The sequence below is a fragment of the Stegodyphus dumicola genome, chromosome 8 (genome assembly GCF_044657685.1).
Source record: "Stegodyphus dumicola isolate Sdum_Otavi_A_Nest chromosome 8, ASM4465768v1".
NCBI classification, from domain to species: domain Eukaryota; kingdom Metazoa; phylum Arthropoda; class Arachnida; order Araneae; family Eresidae; genus Stegodyphus; species Stegodyphus dumicola.
The window spans coordinates 54,586,630-54,610,461 of NC_140775.1; the positions used below are offsets into that span (position 1 = coordinate 54,586,630).

The following is a 23,832-nucleotide window of genomic DNA, read 5'->3' on the forward strand; positions in this document are numbered from 1 at the left end:
TGCTTGTTGAGTCACTCCTAATGTAAATGCAAGTAGAAATTGCATTTAATTTGGCACTGAATCTTCCTCCAATAATGCTCCCAATTCCATATCTTCGTACACTTTCCTCCTTCCACTACGTTGTTTGTTTTCAACATCAAATTCCCCATTCTTTAACTTTTGAAACAACTCATGACAACTTCTCTCAATTAAGGCGGCCTCACCGTATGCTTCTACAAGCAATCAATGCATATCAGCTGCAGATTTCTTCAAATAAAGGAAGTAAATCAAAAGTTACTGCAAATTTACCTCATTTGGTTCAAAATTTGACATTTTCACAGGGAAAAAATATACGATGGTGAAATAAAATCGCTAATATTTCAAAGTTATATTGTTAGCAGATGTCCAAACGTCCAAATTTATGATATAATGCTTTACATCAGACAATTTTAATCATGACAATTTTAATCATAGCTTACTAATGGTGCCACTTTTTGTGAAACAGCAGAGATTTATTTGTACTTCCAATATAATATTCTTAGTCTTCTGCCAGCTTGAAAATGGCTGTTGCCTTGCATGCATTACCTTGACAAAAAATTAATCGACTTGTTTGTGAGTGTTCTCCAAAGTCATCAACGAGCTGACGACTTTATAGTGAAGATGCAGATAATCAGAGAGTATTTACTTTTCCGCTACACAAGTAACAAAACTTAGAAGTAATTTTCCGATTGTTCTAGTTACTTTTCATGAATATGAGGTACAACTATTATTTTTTATTATACTACTATATAAACAAAGTATAAATCAGATAAAATCTCAGATAAAATAATAATAATCTCAAATAAAATAAAGCCCAAATATGAATTTTACCATTTAAGATACTTACTGAAAATATTTCAAGTCTCCATTTTCATAAATATAGCGACATTCTTTGGCACCTGCCTATAAAATTATAATTAAAACTTTTTTTACATAGATGTCTTTAGATTTTTATGCAAATAAATTGAAATAATGTAATAATGCAAAAATGAAATTCTTTATAACAAATTATTCAAACAAAATATTAATCAAACCAATACACTTGCAACAAATGTTTCATTGAAATACATAACTGAAGTGTAAACCTTTTGAACTACAGCTCTGCTTTTTTTAAGGTTCTTAAAAAGCTAATGTTCATCATATTTTGTACTGTCTACCATCCAAAGGTCATATTCTATTGCAACAGTATTCTTTATGTGAAAAATTGCTTATTTATAAAGGGCTGAATTTACCAACCAATAATCCCCCCCCCAAAAAAAAAGAGAGAGAGAGAGAAAAGAAAAAAAGAAAGAAAAGAAAATAAGGGAAATAACCCTTCAAGCATAGATTTTTAATGAAGTCCACAAGCAGTTTTCATGGACATAAAAACTGCTCTCTCATTTATGAAAACAGAGGAAAAATGGTGAAGCTGCCTAAAGCTACTAGCACATGGCCATTAAACTGATTTTATCTCAATTTCAAAAGTTAATAAAATGCATAACATTTGGGTAACATTTAAAACAATGATTAGCACACCAAAGTTTAAAACATACCTTTATCACTTCTCTTTACACCACATGAAGAGAAATACCTATTAATAGTTAAATAAGTATCCTTTATGTACATACATATAAGCTATATATGAGATGATATATGTTTCAAAGATGTAAATTTCATAATCTTCATAAAATGTAAAATTATACATTAACTTGGGAAGTAGAACATAACAGTATCAATTCAAAATATCATCAGAATGATGCTTATTTTCTTATTAGAACTCTAAATATAAATTCATTCAAAACTTCATTTATGTCTTTCATCTTAAAACATAGATTTCAATAAAACAACACATACTTGTCCCTTCAAAACATATACATATAATTCTATAAAAGGTTTTTTGACAGAAAGAGTTACACAAGGTCTTTTTGCAACCTATTGTATCCCTCATACGCCCGACAGCAATCTCTAGTACATGAAGATTACAATCCCACTGATGTATGGACAATTTTTGCACCCTTTTAATAAGTGGCCAACATAAAAAAGAGTAGTTCTAGATTACAATTCATATTCTATTTAAATTTCAGTATGCATCATATTAAAAAAATAACTAAATAAATAATATATAATACACATATTAGTACAAAAATCAATATAAGTTTTTATATAATTATACATACATTTCACATGGATTTTAGAACTTGGAAAAATAGTGAACACTCCCAGTACCCCACTCTTCCCAAAACATTTCACATTTTCATATTTTAAAATGCAGAATGTTCTGCAGCTGTTTGTTCGATCCCATGACAGCACAGATAAATAAATTTGGGCATGAATGGTTAAGTCACAGATGCCGACAAACTAGATAAAAAAAGGTTATGAATAAAAATTCTTTTTGCCTTTTGAGTCCATAGCACAGAGGTAATCCCTTCTGTTGCCTTAATGAGCGAAACTGTTTTTGAGCTGGGAGCAAGCTTGCTCAGAAAAATGAACATTGCCTGGAAAGGTTTGGTTTGGTTTGGTTTAGTTGGTAATGGCAAAGCATACTACAGAGCTGTCTATCTGCCTAAGGGGGAAGGGATATCTTCGTAGAGGACTTTCTAATGGAAATTGGCTCCTTATACATAGTGAAAACCATGAAAAACCCATGCAGCCAGCCCATTCATCTGAAATTAAACCCAGGTCGGAACTATCAGTGTTCGGCGATTTTATCGCTCGTCCACTATTGTTTTGAAAGAAAAAGCTTCCTTGTGTGTAAATTGTTAGAAAGCCTAAGAACTAAAGTTAAGAAAATTTGAGATATATAGTAAAAAAATTCATTGTAGTAGACAAGATTGTAGCAGCTTTGAAAAAAAAAAAAACTTTCGAGAAAAAAAAAAAAAATTCGAGCACTTTGCCATATGATTGTTTAAATGGCCTTTGGATTGCTAAAGAAATAAATTGTAGACAGATTTATTAGATCTATTATTTTTTAAGAGAGATTTTGTAGGTTTCCCATTTTGCTGAGATTTCAATAAAATGCATGAGTCGCCTTTCTAGGGCAAAGTAGGAACAAATTGCAGCACATAACTTTTATTACTGATGCATAATTTTAATTGCTGCATGCACATTTTAACTTATTTGAAAAATTGTGAGATGATTGACTTAATTCAGTACATTGAATCAAGATATGAAGACGCTGTATGAATTGAGTTCCATTTGAGACATGAAAAAGATTGAGTGAACAGTGACATTTCATTTTTGATACAATATTTAAAACAAGACCGTTTTCTGGTTGTTTTAGTGGTTTTCTGCATGGCTGACTGTGACCAGATGAGAACAGCCAGTGTGAAATCCACAGCATCTTATTCCAAAATTACTTTTGGAGTTGCTTCCCTCATTACAGTTTGTGGATTCTGTTGAGAGTTTCATTTTCTGTGAATTACTGTGAATATATAAAAAAATGAGTGACAACAGTGTATAATGTTCTTCTTCACTACAGCTTTGCATTTTTTGAATGGCAGACCTTGGAATGTACTCTTTTCTAGACCACAGCTTGTTCCTGACTCGACTTGTGTGGTTACAGTTGCAGCTTTTAGAATGTTAACTGGGCATGATTACCTCCATTCTCATCTTTTTCGTTTTAACATTGGAGACTCTCCTACGTGTTCTCTTTATATAACTGCTTCATAATAGAACGAGTACCCTCACTATCTGCTTTTCTTGTCATGATGCAATATATTAGAGAGTCAGCTGTCTGATGGCCTAGAGGCCAAATGACAGGAATTTGATAAATAAAAAATAAAATATTCCACTTTACAGTGTCATATTCACAGATTGCTTCACAAATATCTTCTATTTCTTTTAATGTTACTGTTTCAGACCACAACTTTTCCAGTTGCTTTCAGAACTGATAAATTTTGGTGTATCTTGAATTAGTAAAACAAACAGTCAGGATGATCAATACATATTATAATACTTTTAGATGAACACTGAAATTCTTTATAACAAATTATTAATCAAACTAATACATGTACTCTCTCATGTAATTTTAACTATGCCAATTTAATGACTAATATGAATTTTAGGAATGCTGAGGATTATGAAAATCTAATTATCAATTTCCCAGTATTTATGAAGGTGTTTGGTTCCAATGTTAAGCGTAAGTCATTTGTATGTTCATTATGAACTATGCATATTATTGTGAAATAAAAAAAAAATCTAAAAAAGTGAATTATTGAAAGATATATGTTTGCAGTTATCTGTGAACCATGTTACAAGCTAATGAATTCCAATTGGTTAATTACTTTGAGCCCAGAGTAAGTGATTGCGGCTTTACTTGATTGTTTAAAAGAATTAAATTAAAAATACGATTCAGAATTGTATTTCATCATTTTGTGTAAACAACCATTAAGACAACTTGAAACTATCTTAAAATTTCTGCTACATTATATGATAAGCAATTAACTAGAAATAAATGTTTTCTTCAGTCTTCAAGTCAAAACACTTTTTTCTTAATTTCATTTCGGCACTAAATAAAATACAGATAATGTGCTAAAAAATGTTGACAGGAAAAATTTAACAAATATTTCTTTCCATATGCTAAAAGTAAATTTTGTTAATCATACTCATAGGCCAAAAGATTACATTTAGTGCTGTTTCAATTAAGAATAACTGATTTGTTATTCTAATAAAACCAGAACCTGTACCACAGTGTGTATGGCTGTACCAAGCGGCAGAACTTAGACATAGGGAGGCACTTGGTAGCATGGATTTAGGATCCGCAGAGACTGCAATAGGCGGTTAAGATTTCTAGCACCGGCCCTCAATAAGCCTTAAGTATATGTGGGAATTTATTTATTCAGGATTCGGATAAGCCTTAAACAAGTGCAAGGAAGAGGTTTAAGTGTAATAAATAACTAATACAAATCGGGCTTAATTGCCTCAGTGCGCAATAGAAGCAAGATAAAATTTAGCGGAACAAATTGTCTTTAGTCACCAATCTCTTGATTGATAACCAAATATGTATAGTGAAGAACAGCTAAATTTTATGATGATAGCTGTGAATCTGAAAGTTTCCGGGTATCGCAAATTTTCTAATTAAGAGATTTTGTAAAGAGATGTGGAGAAGCAGTAATATATGAAGATGATATAAAAGAAATTTTTCATTATGATGCCAATGCTCCTCAATCATCAATCAAATAAACAGATAATGAAATCTGTAGTATGGTTCTAGAATCCACAAAATAATTCTACTGGTAGTGAAGAAGTGACAGAGAGGTTACTAAAAGTGAAAAAAAAATTTCGATTGACAAGTTAGTTGGAATTCTAGACATAGCAATTGCAGGATTTTAACAATGGAACTTTATAACTGAACAAGAAATTTTTTGTTTAATCCTAGTATATGGTACACAAGGGATTTGTTGACTTTTGGCAGCATTATTATGAGCTGTAAACACGACATTTGTGATGAGTAAATGGGTCATTTTGGTGTAGGCAACAATTTTCAAAATCCTGCCAAGGCGGTATCGTAAACTAGGATTTTACTGAAATTATGTGTGTCTGTAGAATTTAAGAGAAAGTATTAGCACAAAAAATGAAGCAACTTAAACAACTTGAAAGAAATCTTTAATAAAGTAAACAAATAAATATTAAGTTTCTTTCCCTAAATTCTGATACCCTTTAGATCATAAATCCTTCATTATTTCATAAATCACGACTTCATATTTTTAAATTTATTATTTCTACATGCCATCTTACTATATTTAAACTGATGATCTAATATCCAGAAAAATCCGGAATCACGGAAGTCCCAACGAGACTGGATCTCAGACTTTGTACTGTATTGCTATAATTAATAAGTATAATATACTTTCTTAACCTTTGAAGTAAAATATATATATACACTGCGTGTAAAAAAAGGGAAAGTTTTTATATATCCCATTCTACTGGGCCAACTGACGAAATTCAATTTGTGCTTTGCATGTCTCGAAAGCACAACTTAGGATATGTATTAAATTTATATATAGCATTGTTCTAACATAGGTATTTTGGCAAAAAAATCGGACTTTTTCTGATATGACATGCCAATTGTTTGCATATTTTGATTCTATAACTCAAATTATGCCAAACTGCCAAGTTTTGTAAAAATCACGCAAGTAGTTTTTAAAAAATTAGCTCTCAAAATTTTAGCTCCTTAATATTAATTAAATTTGATATATATTTATTAATATCTCTTTTTTATTAAACATATTTGATTCTTCCTTTCATATTTCTAATTTGCCTTCATTCCCAAAAAAAAAAAAAAAAAAAAAAAAAAAAATACGATTTATTTTTTTAATTTGTATTTTTAAATAATCTTTAAAAATTTTATGAAAAAAGTTTGAATTATAACCAATAAAATGTTTGTCATCATCTTAAAGTAGATGTATTTCTAAGCATACTTGCAAAAAAGTAAGAGTTTTTTATTCAAAATTTCTTAAGATATACGTGAATTTTTATTTTTGGACATTTTGAAATTTGGCGTATTTGTTATAAGCGATAATAATGAAAATGTGGTGTATGCACTTTGTTAAAATTATTTGAAATTATGAACGACTTTTTTCCCACTCTTTTTTTTTTTCGTGCACAAAGAAAAAAAGGCAAATGAAAGTAGGTTGCTATAAATTAAGAGGTTCACCAAGTGAATTATTCTTGGCGCAAACTGAAAAAATTGTCAAGATAAATTGTTAAATTTGTTAAATTCCAAAATTTAATATCTAGGCTTAATCGGAGTCGCAGAATCAAAATATGGAAAACAATTGGTATGTTATTTAAGAAAAAAGCCCGATTTTGTGTCAAAATACTTAAGTCAGAACAATGCTACATATAAATCTAATATATATCCTCAGTCGCACTTTCAATACATGGAAAATATAATTTGAATTTCGTCAATTGGCTCGGTAGAACGGGAGATAAAGAACTGCCTCCACCCCCTTTTTTTTTTTTTTTTTTTTGCACAGTGTACATTAATATACACTGAAAAACAGAAATTTCTCAATAATTAATTATAATTATGATAATAAATTATTATTATAGTTATTTTATTAATTACAATAAATAATTATTAGATTTCTTATCGATTTGGCGGCTAAAATCTACATGCATTATTACACGTGGTTGAAATGGTAAACTAATTTTAGAAAAAACCAAACTAATTTTAGAAAAAAAGAATGAAAATAATTCTTGCATAAAAGGTCACAATATTGGCAAATGTCACATTAATCAACTATAACTGGGGCAGAAACTGCTCAAATGAAATTTTTTTTCTATCAACTACAGAAAGAATATTTCTGTTATTTATACAAGTAAGCAGTGTAATATGTACTGTTAGTGTAAAATTCATATGTTGTAAAAAAATTTTCAACATTTTTAGTTTCAGCATTACACATGAATGTGAATCTTCACATTTATTTCTGCGAAAATAAAAGTGTGAAAGACAACTGATGAGAATAACCCGATGACATAAAGACTTTCCTTTCTTCAGTCCTATTTCCAGAGAAGAGCAAACTCTCATGTGATCTCCTCAACTTGTGGCATATAATTACAGTCAAAAGTCTTTAATGTGGACGTCCATAATGCAAGCCTTAAAGCTACAAACTTTCTGAACATGCATAAGCACATAATGCATTTACGCATGCGTATAATACCTTTACGCATGCACGTTTAATGTATAATGAACTGTATAAGCTAAGCTAAAATTATCTAATACTCTATTTCAGTTAATGTTGCAGATTGCATTGTTCCTTAATCTTCTAATTGGATCCGGCTTATTATTTTTTACAGACTGTTAGAACAATTTTATAAAAGTAAGCTTGAACCTTCGATTATGTCAAAAAGAATTTCCGATTCTAGAGCTGCCAAAGGATCTACAAAGCGAAAGTATGTTTTGATGTCCATCAAACAAAAAAGTGGAATTGCTGCAAAAAATGGATAAAGGCATATCTTTTGTTTCTCTAACCATTCCGAAATCTGTTTAACAATTTCACGCTGCTCTGTGGAAGGAGGGGGAGGGCGCAATGAACTGGAAGTTGATCTGTCAGCACTATCCTTATCTTCAGGGCAGATGTTTTTATTTTATACGACTTATAATTCCTTACTAAATGTAGTATTTCATCTCGATGTACTCCATCTTTGACATGATTTAAATCAAATTCCTCGTCATTATAAATATCACGAATACACATCAAATAGTTTTCTGGTTGCAATTTTCTAATTTTGACTATGCGTAATGTATGCTTTACGCATGCGCGCACTGAAAGAAATGTTTAATAAAGTAAAAAAATAAATATTAAGCTTTATATATATATTATTTTGATACCCTTTAGATCATACTCGCTCTTTATTTCATAAATTACGATTTCATATTTTTAATTTTAAAATTTCTGCATGCCATCTTACCAGATTTAAACTGATGATCTATAATCTGGAAAAAATCGATAATCTGGAATCGCCGAAATCTCGACAAGTCCGGATTAAAGACTTTTGACTGTAATACCTTTTCTGGATGATCTTATGTTTTTGGCAGAATGCCCGCTTGCACATTTCTCTTGTGTGTTCAGTGTGTTGGATATTGTTGTGCATAACAGAAAACTGTTTAGTTTTAAATAATTTCCATTTGCAAGACCACAATAATTATGTCACATAAAAAGAAAGCAACCAAATGGGAGTTAGAAAAATAAGAGTAATTCAGAAATGGAAACTTTCCAATCACACAATTCAGATATTGATGGAAATTAGATGTACAGTACAAAGTCTGTGATCCAGAATTGTCGGGACTTGAACTATTCTGGACTTTAGACCAGTTTAAATCTAGTGCACATGTGTGAATGTAACATGCAGAACTGTCAGTCTTCAGTCTGAGAAAAATAGAACTGGTGGAAAGATTTTTTTTAAATGTTATTTTATGTCATATATTTACTTTTATTTTCTTTCTGGTGGTCAGAGGTCCAGATATTGGATGTCTGGATTTCGGACATTGTACTGCATTTTTTAGTTTATTCCTGTAGCATTTTTTTCAATGCTAATTTTGTATTATGTTAAGAATAAATTCATTTAATACTAGTCTTTTATTTCATTTTTCTCTGTCATTACATATTCATTGTTCTTAACCCAGAAATCTAGTAACATGTATTTGATACAAAAACATTCATAGTTGGCAATATAAATTCAGCGGACGACAATATGAGCCTAATCGTAGTGGGCATCAAGAGCCAGAATGCTGTTACAAGTTACCTTGTAACTGGCAGTTAGCATGTCGAATACTTTTTTATGTTTATTTATGCTCAGCTAACTTTCTTCACTATGAGAAATGAGTCATTTATGCATATTAGAATATTTTCCTTAGTTATTATCTTATTCACTTCAAGGAAAAAACAGCACTCTTCCCTATGTGTGTTCATCCAGCATACATTAATATTATATTAATATTATGGCAAATGAAAGACACTTTTTAAGTCTTCAATCTGTCTTATTTATTCAGTGTAAACATAGCACACTTTATAGATAATGCTAATATTTGTATTTTTGTGTTAAAATGATGATTGTAAAGCCAAAATGTAATATTGTCCAACAAAACTGTCCATACATTTGAATAAGAGTTTATAATGTTAGTTTTATTTTGTACAGATGTATATTTGATTCTTTTTTCAGTCAATTATTGATTTAGCCTCAGTGCTTACAACATAACATAAAATCATTTCCCTTTCATTTAACGATATTTTAGCATTCTTTGGCAAGAAAAAAAAATGTTTTAAAGGAAGTTGCTGACAAATCATTAACAGTATATTAAAAAACAATTATTTCTTTTTAAACTAAAATCTGCCTAGTCTAACTTACATCATCATTTAGTTCCCATCAAAAGAAATTATGTTTGGGAAATAAGAAAACTTCTGATATATATATATATATATATATATATATATACACTTCATTTCCTTTAGAAGAAATTTATACTAGTCTACTAGATCTGCCTAAACTCTTCCCTGATATGCTCATGATTATGAATCTTAATAAATGGAAAACCTAACTAAAATGCACACTCTTTCATAACTACATTAAATTTAAAAATCAACTTTTTAAACAAGTCAGAGGTCTTCCAATGGGGTCCCATTCCAGTACCTCGCTTTGTAATATCTTTTTATTTATCAAAGAATTTAACTTCCAAAAAAATCTACGACAAGAATTAAATTACTACAAGCACACTTACAGATATATAGATGATCTTTTTACAATTAATAATTTTAATAAGATTGAATACTCCAAGACTTATCCAAATTGCCTTACACTTAATAAAACTAATAATTCACAAAATAGCATAGACTATCTCGATCTTCAAATCATTAACTACAAAAAAATTTTACTTTTTGACAAAACAAGAAACTTCAGTTTCAATACTAACAACATTAATAAATTGGAATTCCAACATATCCAAAAAAAAGTAATTAACAATACAATAATAAATCAAATACAACGTACGAAAAATATCTGCACATATATGATAGATCTACAATGCAAAATTTTGCTCCTTATTAAAATTTTAAAAATAATCTAATACCTAATCAATTTATTAACCATTGCCTTAAAAGAGTAGGTGTTGGTTAATCTTTGGATTATGGTAACTTGGCGATTTTTTGGCGAAAATTTGGCAACCAACCCTGCTACAGCAACCTGCTAGTTTTGTTTTGTACGCCATTTTGTTTTCACGAAGTAAAGGCATGTTTTTTTTTTTTTTTTTTTTTAACTCAACATTTTTTCCAACAATCTGCTAGCCGAATTACGCTTATACTAGAACTTTTATGGAACAAAAATGCTTAATCATGACGAAGATTAGGTGCGAAATTGGGAGAAAGTGCAGAATCGCAAACTGCTTGCTGCGTTTTTAAGAATTGCACATACACGGTATCATCCATGCATACCTCGACCTATTTTCACTTAAAAAAACATCCAAGAATTGCACAAAAATTGCATTGTGCACACTCTTGACTTTATCCATGTACACTACTAAAGTCCTAGCTAGTAACTTTTATCGCCTTACCAAAATTTCGCCAAACTACCTGTTACCATATTCCAAAGATTAACCCAGGCATTAAATACTCACTCTAAATCATTTAACTGATAAGGATATAATAATTTGTTCCTAAACCTGAGAAGGCGGTATAAGTTGGATGACTATCAGTTGAAGGATTTGTACATAGTGTAATTACAAAGCTGTATATAATTTAAAAAGCTGTATTCAGATATGCTGTTACTAAAAAAATGGGCCTATTTCATAAACTTTAGTCTGTCAAATAGATCTTTGACAAAGAAAATTCCTTTTTTCCTTTCCTTAATTTTTTCCTCGTTACGGCACGACAATTAGCCAGAAATTAATTAATTTCCATTCACTAGTATATTCAAAATTTTAACAGACGGTTTCACTCACATAAGAAGAACTCCGCAACATACGTCCCTCAAGCACTAGTCACTCCCTCTCCCATAATTACTCCACACAAGTTTTGCCAACGGAAATAATTCAAAGCCCCTGCTGCCGACAAAAAATTTCGGACACACAACTCTTCTGAGTAAGACGTGAAAACAACACTTTACCCACTTCCCTCTAGAAAGAACGTAAGTTAATTAATGCTTTTTCTGGCCTTTTATATCTTCATGTACATTCCCTTTTCTTATTATATATATTTTAAATTTAAATTTTTATTTTTTAATTGTTTTTGCAAAGATTGCATTATATTTCATAATTTTCTAATGTTTATTTCAATTACTTTGAGTTCTATTTCATAATGCCAATTTCCAATGTTTAATTTTTTAAATAGTTTTGAATTAAAATGCATAAACACAACTTTTATCACCTTTTATCACCTTATCATAAACACCTTTTTATCACCTTAACTTTTATCACCTATCCATGTACACGTCGACCGGTTTAGGGTGTCGGGGAACAATTACTTAATTAGTAATTTATCAATTTTACTGCATAAATTGCTTTTCACTCAAAATTGAATTAGCGAAAATGCTTAATCAGAATGATTTCTTTGGTGCTCTGCATTCATTCTTGATCCCTTCAATTCATTGAAATATTTGGCCTAACTTAAATTGCCAGTTTGGCATCGCCTTATTACTTGAGTAAAGGATGAAACACCTTCATATTTAATTCTTAATTATTGTTCATTGGACGGGAGTTGGTTTGTTCCCCTTGAAAAGTAAACTAATTACTGATCAATGGCAATGATTACTTGCTTTTAATTTAATTACTTGCTTTTAATTAAATTTCTTTTTGCAATTGAAATTTTGTTCTTCATGATCTGATTCAAGTCCCCATTAAACATTTTTCACAATTTACATTCAAGTTGCTTTAAAACAATTTTGAGAATTGAACTTACTAACTATGGATTCCCTCTTTTTGGATAATTCTACTAAAATTAATCTTAGGAGATAATATAATCAATATTTCTTTAATAAATAAATTATATATATAAATTACATCAAACATATTTCAAATATGACAAAATTGAATAGTTTTAGCTTTAAAAGTATTTTATGCATTTAGGGAAGAAAATCATATCCACACACCTAATTATGTGATTCAACTACATGATTTGTGGTATATGAAGAATTCTTTTTTTTTTTTTTTTTTTTTTTCTGCTTATGCAGAAGCTCACATCTCAAGAAATGTATAAATGCTTTTCAAATTCAATGCCAATTTCTATACTGAATGAATTAATATAATGAATAATTTTAAAGATGATAAACTTCTTTTATGACCAGATAAATTTAGATTAATATACTAAACTTTTGGTTATTCATTTCAAATCATTTATTTAAAAAAAATTCCTATGGAAAAATGACAGTATTAAAAGTTCTAAGATTAAATTTTAGTTTTGAAGCTTAGAATAAAGATAAAAACTTAATGTTAACATACATCAGAAAAATAATCTGCTATATCATAGAGGAATAAAGATCTGCCAAGGAAATACTAGCAAGTTTCATTAAATTCATTTTTGGTATTTATGATTTTACACTGTTAAAATTAAATATGAAAGAATTGTGGGAGAAAAAAAGAATGATAATGGCTATATATTTTTAACAGATGTAGCAATTCAAAAAAAGGCTAGCAAAAAAGAATAAAAAAAGTGAAGGTGAAGGTGTCAGGATAATGAAATGTGCAAGATATTAAATTATAAAAATAGTCAGAAACTGAGATATCAAAAACTGACTTTGTGTTTAATGACATAGTTTTACATAATACATTCTATATAATCTAAAAAATTAGCAATGTGATTATCCCCACAGAAAACAAGTAAAGCAGATTTTTCCAGATTTTCATCTGGAAAAGTTGAAAATTTACATAAATATTATTACCATTTTCATTAACTAGTACTTATATAGTACATTGCACATCATTCCTTTAAAACTTGAAAGCTGTTTTACAGTATACTGCATGTTATTCCTTTAAGTCTTAAAGAAGACAAACAAAATTTTCACAAAATATAGAGTAATTTTTAAATTATCTCCATTATCCATTACATAATACATGTATAGACTACAAAAAAGGCATATTAACAAGGACCACACAATATATAATTTTGGCTACTTACACAATAGTGCATCCATTTTGGCAGAGTTTGGAGATATTTTAAAGAAGAAAAAAATGACTTATAATTAAAAAAAATATATATATTACATATATACATATTAGAAGACATTATTATTATGTACATTATAATTTATTCTCAAAAATCAATCAATAAACCTACTTGCAAGTATTTTCTTTTTCCTTGCAGAAATTTCATAGCTGTCTTTTAAGAATGGTTACATAGAATATGTTCTCTTCAGAAATTATACAAAATAATACTGTGTTCTTGCACAAATTATACAGTACATTTCTTTTTCACCAGGCAAATCCATACGTGCATATTATAAAACTGAACTTAAAACAAAATATATCACTATTTTTCTATAAAAGACATTTGATAAAAAAAAAAGACTGTATATGTAAATGACAATATTGCTTGCTAAAACTACTAAACTGTTAAGCCAATGATTGCTGGAGGAATTGTTATATCTAGCAAAACAGGGAAAGTGCAGAATCGCCCACTGTTTGGCGCATTTTAAGAGTGAAACTTTAGCCACTGACTACACTCATAAATGTTTTTAAGAATTGCACATACTCCGTATCCATGTACACGTCGACCGGTTTAATCCTAGTATCACACACCGGTGCACACGGAATTTGGCTACTTTATGATGAGCAGTAAAAACGGGACATATACGATGAGTAGTTAACGGGTCATTCAAAGAAAATACATAGTATATACTACGTATATAGTATATATACTATGTATATAGACACATAGTATATATATATAGACGTTCTTCGGTTCATTTTTGGTGTTGGCGATAATTTTCAAAGTCGCGCCAAGGCAGCACCGTATACTATAATTTTACCCGTCGACCTATTTTCACTTAAATCACCCATTGTTTGATGCGTTTTTAAGAATCGCACATACTCGGTATCCATGTGCACATCGATCTGTTTTCACTTAAAAAAAAAATCCCAGAATTGCACAAAAATGGCATTGCGCACACTCTTGACTTTATCCATGTACACATCGACCTATTTTCACTTAAAAAGTCAAAGAAAATTGACAAAAATCCATTTCTTCTTACTTTTGAAAAAAGTGCCAAACAAATAAATGGGTGATTCTGCACTTTAGCCACTGACTACACTCATAAATGTTTTTAAGATCAAACAAAAAAGTTTCAACTGAAAATTTTTACTTTAGTAAAACATTTTTAGTATTTTTTCAATAATGCATGTTAAAAATAAGCAAAATTCGGTTTAATCCTATTATCCGGTGCACACGGGATTTGGCGACTTTATGATGAGCAGTAAAAACGGGACATATACGATGAGTAGTTAACGGGTCATTCAAAGAAAATATACAGTCAAACATAGTATATGCTATGTATATAGTATATATACTATGTGTGTATATACATATACTATGTGTATAGTATATATATATAGACGTTATTTGGATCATTTTTGGTGTTGGCGATAATTTTCAAAGTCGCGCCAAGGCTGCACCGTATACTAGGATTTTAAAATTCGACCTTAATTTGATATTTATTTCAGATATAAAGATTAATATTTTATTTATACTATTAATTTGTGTAACAATGAAAACTGATCATGATTTACTACACCTAATTTTTAATTAGGAAACTTACTTTTTTACAGTATAATGAATATTATTATTTAAATAGATAACACTACTTAAGTAAACAAAGAAGGGGTCAATCATTTTCCACATTTTTATTCTGCTTATAGCCTTTCCTATGCTTTCCCCCCTTTTTTATTGGTAGTTTCTGTTGCTGAATTGAAAGCGAAACTAAAAAGGCTGAATTTTACTTCTGCTACATAATTATATGGGTCCAATACAATATATCCTATCCATTTATAATAATCAAACATGACAAACGGTACTATGCAATTATGAATTTTTCGATATTATACAGTCAGAAAACGAAAAACATTTCTTACCATTTCTAAAAGATACAGCAGTACAAAACTACAGAAATACGCTACGGATGCCATGATGAAAATTTCTGAGTAATGACCACTACACAAATACTACTGAAGTTACAAAAGCGTGAATCATCAGGAAGGTAATAATATTATAATTATTTTGAGAAGCTGTTAAACGATACTTCTTCAAAATAGTTCTCGGTAAAACACAATCCATCTTGTTTACATAATATTTTTAACCACTGAAGACCCTCTACATAACTATTTTGCTTCCTTTCATGATTAAAAGAAACTCACACCAATTTTCAGCAGCAGCACTTAATTGTAAGGGCTAAATCACAGCGTATTTGAAATGTAAAAGACATTACATCTACATCAATCGCATCATAATTCACGTACATTACCGATGTTTGCATCGTCGTCTGTTGTTTAGTTACAGTAGTAGTTGAAGTAAACATTTCATTATTACACTTATATACAGAATTACACTTACTATTACTTGTGCTTTTAAAATTACTTTTTATTAAAATAATACATAAATATTATATTTTCACATACTTTAATCAGCTATAATTAATTCTGCTGTAATCTTTCCCGAAGAAATATAAATATTGCTGTAACTTAGACATTTGCTATAACTTGAATAATATATAATAAAACAATTTTTTTTTAAGTCTAAAATAGTTTCAGTAGCATACTCATATGTCACCATCTTGTAAGAATTAACAGCAGTTTAACTCATATATTTGGCAATGGTTCTCTGGAAACCGGCTTTATTTTACGTCACCATCTTGGTCATTGCACGTGTCCGAAATACGCTATGGCAACTCAAGACAAACTCACAAGAATTGCTATTGTGAACAGTGATAAATGCAAACCAAAGAGATGTAAACAAGAGTGTAAGAAATCCTGTCCTGTCGTTCGGATGGGTAAACTGTGCATTGAAGTTACTCCAAACGATAAGATTGCGGCCATTTCTGAAGAGCTGTGTATAGGATGTGGTATTTGTGTAAAAAAGTGCCCCTTTGAGGCTATATCTATTATAAACCTTCCAAGTAATCTTGAAAAAGATACTACTCATAGATACAGTCAAAATTCTTTTAAATTACACAGGCTTCCTACACCAAGACCAGGCGAAGTTTTAGGATTAGTAGGCACAAATGGTATTGGTAAATCAACAGCTCTTAAAATTCTAGCTGGTAAGTTAAAACCTAATTTAGGCAGATTTCAAGATCCTCCAGACTGGACAGAGATTTTAGCCCATTTCCGTGGTTCTGAATTGCAAAATTATTTCACAAAAATTTTAGAGGATGATTTAAAAGCAATCATTAAACCTCAGTATGTTGATCAGATACCTAAGGCAGTTCAAGGTTCTGTTCAACAATTATTAGATAAAAAGGATGAATTAAAAAACCAGAACTTAATTTGCGAGATGTTAGATTTGGGAAATGTTAGAGAGAGGCAAGTGCAAGATCTTTCTGGTGGTGAATTACAACGATTTGCCTGTGCCATTGTATGTATACAAAGAGCTGATATTTTCATGTTTGATGAACCATCTAGTTACTTAGATGTTAAACAGCGTCTGAAAGCTGCTGAAGCTATTAGATATCTCATTCATCCTGATAAGTATATTATTGTAGTTGAGCATGATCTTTCTGTTCTAGATTATCTGTCTGATTTTATTTGTTGTTTGTATGGAGTTCCTGGTGCATATGGTGTAGTTACTATGCCTTTTTCTGTCCGAGAAGGGATCAATATTTTCCTCGATGGTTTTGTTCCAACTGAGAATCTGAGGTTCCGTGACGTTTCATTAGTTTTCAAAGTCTCAGAAACAGCATCTGAAGAGGAAATAAAGCGCATGTGCCGTTATGAATACCCTAGAATGAAGAAAACCCTAGGTAACTTTAAAATGTCTGTCGAACCTGGTACATTTACAGATTCAGAAATCATTGTAATGTTAGGAGAAAACGGTACAGGCAAAACAACATTTATCAGAATGATGGCTGGGAAGCTGAAACCAGATGATGAGGGCTCTGTTCCACCATTGAATATTAGCTACAAACCTCAAAAGATATCACCGAAGTCTCAAGGAACTGTTCGTCAATTGCTGCATGAGAAAGTACGTGATGCTTATGTTCATCCTCAGTTCATTGCTGATGTTATGAAGCCACTGCAAATAGATAATATCATTGACCAAGAAGTGCGGAATTTATCTGGAGGTGAATTGCAGAGAGTAGCTTTAGTATTGTGTTTGGGGAAACCTGCTGATGTTTATTTGATTGATGAACCTTCTGCCTACTTAGATTCAGAGCAACGTTTAGTAGCTGCGAAAGTTATAAAGCGTTTCATCTTGCATGCAAAAAAGACTGGATTTGTGGTAGAACACGATTTCATTATGGCTACTTACTTGGCAGATCGTGTAATTGTCTTTGAAGGTAAACCTTCTGTGGAAACTATGGCTAATTCTCCACAAACATTGCTTGCTGGAATGAACAAATTCTTAGAATTGCTGAACATTACATTTCGTCGAGATCCGAACAATTATCGACCACGTATCAATAAATTGAATTCAGTTAAGGATACAGAGCAGAAAAAAGGTGGAAATTACTTCTTTTTGGAAGATTAATGAATATTTTATTTAGTGCAGATTACAAGATAGAAAAATTTTATAAAAAAAAAAACCATGTAAGTTGGTTTTCAATTATTTGTAATAAAACGGCAATTCCATTTTGTATATGAACAAAAGATATTTTGTAATATATATATATCAGAATTTTTGTTTGAATTTGGATTGCACTCCTTTTTATTGTAAGGCAATTATTTTTTATTTCTAGCTTATGAAAATTTATGTCTATGAAATAAATGACTTTGCATTCAAGCTGAAAATTTTTTCTTCAAATGATGTTATTTTTGAAGATTTTGATATATTGATGCTATTTTCACAACTTAAAAATAATATGAAGTAAAAATTTTAGCATTTTATGGTGTTGAATGATTAAATTTATTATGTAATTAAGTAAAATAATCAAAATGTTTTTATATGTAGTTATTTGACAATGCAGTCATTAAAATGTTATTTATATTTTGAATAAAAATGCGGCAGTGTGTCATATATTTGTAACCAAGGAGGTTAGAATAGAAGGAGGGAGGGTTCGCAGTTTCCTCCACTATCGGGGAATGAAACTCCGCCGAACAAGCGGCGTCCATGTTTGTGACTTCAAAACATTGCATTACGGCAGTGACATGTACGTGTTTCTAAGCTGTTCCGTGCATTTATTTTCCAGTAAAATTATGTTAAATTTATAATGAAATCCCCCGCTATTGTTGAATTTTTGTTTTAAAGTAATAAAGATGATATCCATAATTTACTATGTACAGCAAATTGTTAAGAAATAGTTCGAAATCTAAATGCATGCGCATAACATTAAAGCCTTTAAAAAATGATGTTTCTGCATATTTCACGGATTCGCTTAGGTTAGAAAATAAATCTTAATAAAATAAAACAGAATTCATTGATTTCAGTTTATGCGCATTTCATATTTATTAATCTCAAAGAAACTGCCTTTAATTAAGTTGAATTACAGAAATACACCTATATAAGTTTTTGGATACATCTTTCCACATGTTCAATTGTGTAAATATTTTACTTAATTTTATCACTATACTGCTCAGAAATTTGTAAGTTTATACAAAAAATTTTTAACAACAGAACAGTTTATCTTAACTTTAAAAAATGAATAATAATTAATATATAAAGAAAAGCATTGCTTTATTTAACACCTTTACAATTAATAAAAATAGTAACAATTGATTTCTTACTTTTCATGAAAGTTATAAAACGAATTAACTAAAACGTTCAAATTATACAATTTAAATCCTACCATGTAGCATTGTATCTTAAGGAACGAAGATACCAGCTATAAACAGAAACATTAAAATGTATTTAATATATTTTGATTATAGTTATATTAAATAACCTATTTTAAGTCCTTTTTTTCACATCTGGAAAGAAAACCACATGACATTGTGATATTTTTTGACATAGTTGTCATATTACATAAAAAAAAAAGAAAATTAATACTTACGTGTGAAAAATAATGCACGGAATTTTTTTCGAGAATCTATTTATGCATCCATATGCAATACAAGCTGACATGCTTCAAAAAGAAAAGAAAAAAATGTTGCAATGACAGACTTCCTTGCACAAGTCACGGTGATAACAGGAAGATGGCCGCCAAGCTTCACCGTTTGAGTTGAACCTTCCCTCCTTCTATTCTAACCTCCTTGTTTGTAACCAAATTAATTAAAAATCTTCTTTTTATATATAGACTTTTACTTTGTACTGAAGGAATTTTTTGTGTTTCCAGTTATTCAAGAAATTTTATTTATTTCATAACTATTGCTGGTTTTTGTAAGTTCACAATCTACACACGAAAACCAGTTTTACTAGCAACCAGACATAAAATCTTACTATTGGTGTTGGCTTATGAAGTTTAAACCAACATGAGTTATTTCAGCTGCTGGGTATAATGAATGTTTTATGTAGAGTTTGGGTTTAAAATTACAGGTTCTAGGATTGAAACAGTAATCTTTTGAATAATTTATTATGTATTTTAACAGTATTAATTAATATCTTCATATTATTAACTCTCAGTGGGTCCTAACGACGTATTATGTGCTTTTTTATGTATGGGGAAATAGAGAATGTACCAATATTTTCATTTTCAGTAAAAATAATCAGTGAATGTATTGTCTTAAAATAAAATTAATAATTGATAATTTACTGTTATTTATATGTTTTTTTTTCTTTGTACAGCAAATGCTATAAACTAAATTGGTATTTTAATTTCTGTAGCCATAAGTAAATGTTGCCTCTTGCATTTAAATCATATTTTTAGCAGATCATCATCTGTTGTTATTGTAGCACTATTTTACCTGGGTTTTCATCCGCACAGAACCCGTTGGCGCCGTTGCATTTTTACTCGCCAAGCTCGCGGTTCATCCACGATGAGCCGTAAACGTGATTTTTAGTGCATGTAAGTTCAAGTTAGCAGACAAAGCAATCTATTAAGCATACGGTAGTAAAAATTCACAGATAATAAGCATGCAAATGTAAAACTAACCGGTTAAACGTGATATACGAAAATAAACCTTTTTTATAATATATTTCACAATACAAATAACCTTCAACAGCAATCAAATTTTCTTTAGTAGCATTGTTAATGAAACTAGAACTTTATACATTTTATTATTTTTCAAGAGTTATTTGAACTGTATTCCTTACACCAACAGTGGTTTGCTAATTTTGATGACCATGGGGATGCATCAAACTACTCTGTCGTCTTAGATAATCAATAATATTTTTTATTTCCATTTAATCAGTTATTTATGTCACACCTGCCATCCTCGGAAAGGTTATTATTAGAAAAGCATTAACAATATAGTATTTTGTTAAAATTTTACGCCATAAAAATTGGAGTCGAGAACCGGCATCTATCGACGAAAACTTCTTTAATTATACGAAAATATTTCTATTTATTCGTTGTTAAAAAATTCAGAAAAAATAATAATAAATAATAAGAAGAATATAAATCTCCAAATGCGAATAACGACAGTGATAATTCAACAAAATGAACTCAAGAGAAATGGTTGCAACCTTCAAACAAGCGAATAGGATGAATCTGATAGGTTACCAGGTTTGAACTATTATCGCCAAAGTTGGCGATGTTTACATTTACCGGGTTGTCTGCGGAAGTGCTTCCTTTTACCTTTTAAACATGGCCCTCAGTTGTTGATTTTAGTACAATTATGAAAATTTAGTGTGATTTTCTTATCTGTGTATGTATTTTCTCATTTATAAGCTAACCACAAGAAATTAATATCAGAAATAAATATGGAAATTAATTGGGGGAAAGTGCAGAATCGCCCAGTGCTTGGCGCGTTTTTAAGAATTGCACTAACTCGGTATCCATGTGCACATAGACCTATGTTCACTTAAAAAAACATCCCAGAATTGCACAAAAGTGGCATTTTGCACTCCCTTGACTTTATCCATGTACACATCGGCCTATTTTCACTTAAAAAGTCAAAAATCCATTTCTTCTTACTCTTGTAAAAAGTGCCAAATAAAGAAGTGGGCAATTCTGCACTGTAGGCATTAATTGTATGAGCTGTAAGCCAAAAGCACATTTTTTTAACTATGAAGGATGTAAAATGAAAACAAAAATGTAATGGTCATTATGGTGCTGTTTTGTAATTTGAAAATAATCCTGTATCACTTGCTTTCCTTTGTGAGGTTTACTGTTGGTGAATAAAATCAATTATTATGTGATGTGTTAAAGCTGGAAAAAAAAAAAAAAATGATGAAGGTACAGCTTGAGTATAGGACCCCATTGGCGATTTTTGGCTTGGTGCATTTTTTGGATGGTTGTTTTTCTGGTAACCCAGCAAACTATAGAATACTCCACTTCGGCAACCCTGTCGCATTTCCGCGTCATTTTCTTCAAAGGAGTAAAATATTGATGTATTCAAGAAATTGTAAGGTACCGTATATACCTGTGTATAAGTCGAGATATTTTGGACAAAAAAATACTTCAAAAGTGAGGGGGTCGACTTATACGCGGGGCCATAAAAAAATTAAAAGAATCGGAAGTTCAAAAATTTCTTTATATAATGCAGTTGTTTTCTTCCCGCACTCAAATTGGATGACTTATCAAATAAGTCACTTACTTGAAGTAATTTCATGACTTAAATTATGTGACGAACTAATCACAGAGTTTCATACTTTAACTAGAGTAAGTTTCGATTAAACCAAAGAATTTTCGGCCTCGAACTACCGATCAATATCGAGCAATAAAAAAGTTTCGCCAAGAAAAGAGAAATGCAGATAGTTTTTACGTACGTATAAGTCTTTATAATAGTTATTGTTCATTCATGAAATACTTTTGTTAACAGGCGTACACGTCAAAATTAAAAAAAATAGCCCATGTAATAACTGAACAGTTTTGAATATTTCTTTTAACTTTTAAAAAGGGAAAATGCAGATAGATTTTACGTATGCGAATCTTTTCCGGAACAAATTCTAGAAGGTTACTATATACGATCATTTTCCCCAATTATCCTGCGTTTTGGATATATTTACTTTTTTTTCTCAGATGATTTTGAATAAATGTAGTACTCGAAAAAAAAATTTTCGTAGTTTCTCAATCGATTTCGGAAGTGGGGGGGTGGACTTATACGCAGGTTTCTTATTTTCTACGAATTTTTTATGTCGAAGTGGGGGGTTCGACTTATACGCAGGTATATACGGTACATAAATTGGGCAGAGTATAGGATTTCTTTGTAAATTTACCATGATTTTGTAAACTTTACTAAATTTTCAGCATTCTTTTATTTTTAATTTAAACATGTCTTCTGAACTCATGTTTTCAGTTTTATAACTTAAAACTTTGTTTTCAATATTGCTGCTTAAAATATGCCTCCATGTACTTGTGTATTTTCAAACTTTTCTTTACTTTTAATTCAAACATGCATTCTTAACTCCTATTTTCATATTTTTAATTTAAACATGTATTCTGAGCTCCTATTTTCAATTTTACAGCTTGTAATTTGTATTTTCAGTATGACTGCTAAAAGTATGCCGTTATTTATTTATTTCCAGTTTCACTGTTTAAATATATATTCTAAATTTGTATTTAAAATTTTTCTTGTTAAAATGTGCATTCTAACATCTGTTTTCAATTTTATCTACTTTTTCAAGGCTAAACTTGTATTTTCAATACTATTATTTAAAATGTGCCCCTACTTACTTATGTAATGGGTTGGCAACATTTCTGGTCACCAAGCCAAAAAATCGCCAATGGGGTCCTATACTCAAGCTGTTCCTCATGCTGAGATTAAAATGTATTCAGAATAAATGACTGTCAAAATATTTGGTTCTTAAGTAATTGAATCCTGTTCCATCATTTGAATGAAGTATGAATAGGTAAATGTTTTATAAAGCCAGAGAAACTTCCTTTTCAAGGATTGTGATGGTTATAATGTGTAGAACATCAGAGCTGAAAACCTTTATTAATTCATATATATATATATATATATATATATATTAATTATTTAAAAACGTTTATTCTCATGATGGAAATGGCCACATCTTGTTCTTAATTTCTTTATATAGGCTTATCGTGTATTCTTTGATTTGGGAAACTAATGTTTTTGCGTAACTTGTATACTGGATGTAACACTGAAAGAAAGATGTGTGGTTTTTTCCCTCACTGAAATTAACAAGCCAGTTGCTT

At 30.2% G+C, this 23,832-nt stretch overlaps 2 protein-coding genes across 2 annotated transcripts in view; one reads left to right on the plus strand and one right to left on the minus strand.

The window, feature by feature from the left end:
- LOC118205203 (WW domain binding protein VOPP1-like) overlaps positions 1–15,968 on the minus strand; it is a 30,966-nt gene extending 14,998 nt beyond the window's left edge. Inside the window, exons 1-2 of the mRNA XM_035377496.2 lie at positions 15,554–15,968; positions 866–921 (exon numbers count right to left, since the gene is read on the minus strand). Coding sequence (XP_035233387.1) covers positions 866–921; positions 15,554–15,607 — 110 coding nt within the window. The 5' untranslated portion in view covers positions 15,608–15,968. The remainder of the gene's footprint in view (positions 1–865; positions 922–15,553) is intronic.
- Positions 15,969–16,295: 327 nt separating this feature from the next.
- On the plus strand, positions 16,296–23,468 carry pix (ATP-binding cassette sub-family E member 1 pix). The gene has a single exon (XM_035377497.2). It carries the CDS (start codon positions 16,359–16,361, stop codon positions 18,162–18,164), a length of 1,806 nt encoding a protein of 601 aa, XP_035233388.1. The 5' UTR covers positions 16,296–16,358; the 3' UTR covers positions 18,165–23,468.
- The last annotated feature ends 364 nt before the right edge of the window (positions 23,469–23,832 follow it).

Coding starts and splice junctions, on each gene's coding strand:
- pix (XM_035377497.2), top strand. CDS start 16,359: ATGGCAACTCAAGACAAACTCACAAGAATTGCTATTGTGAACAGTGAT.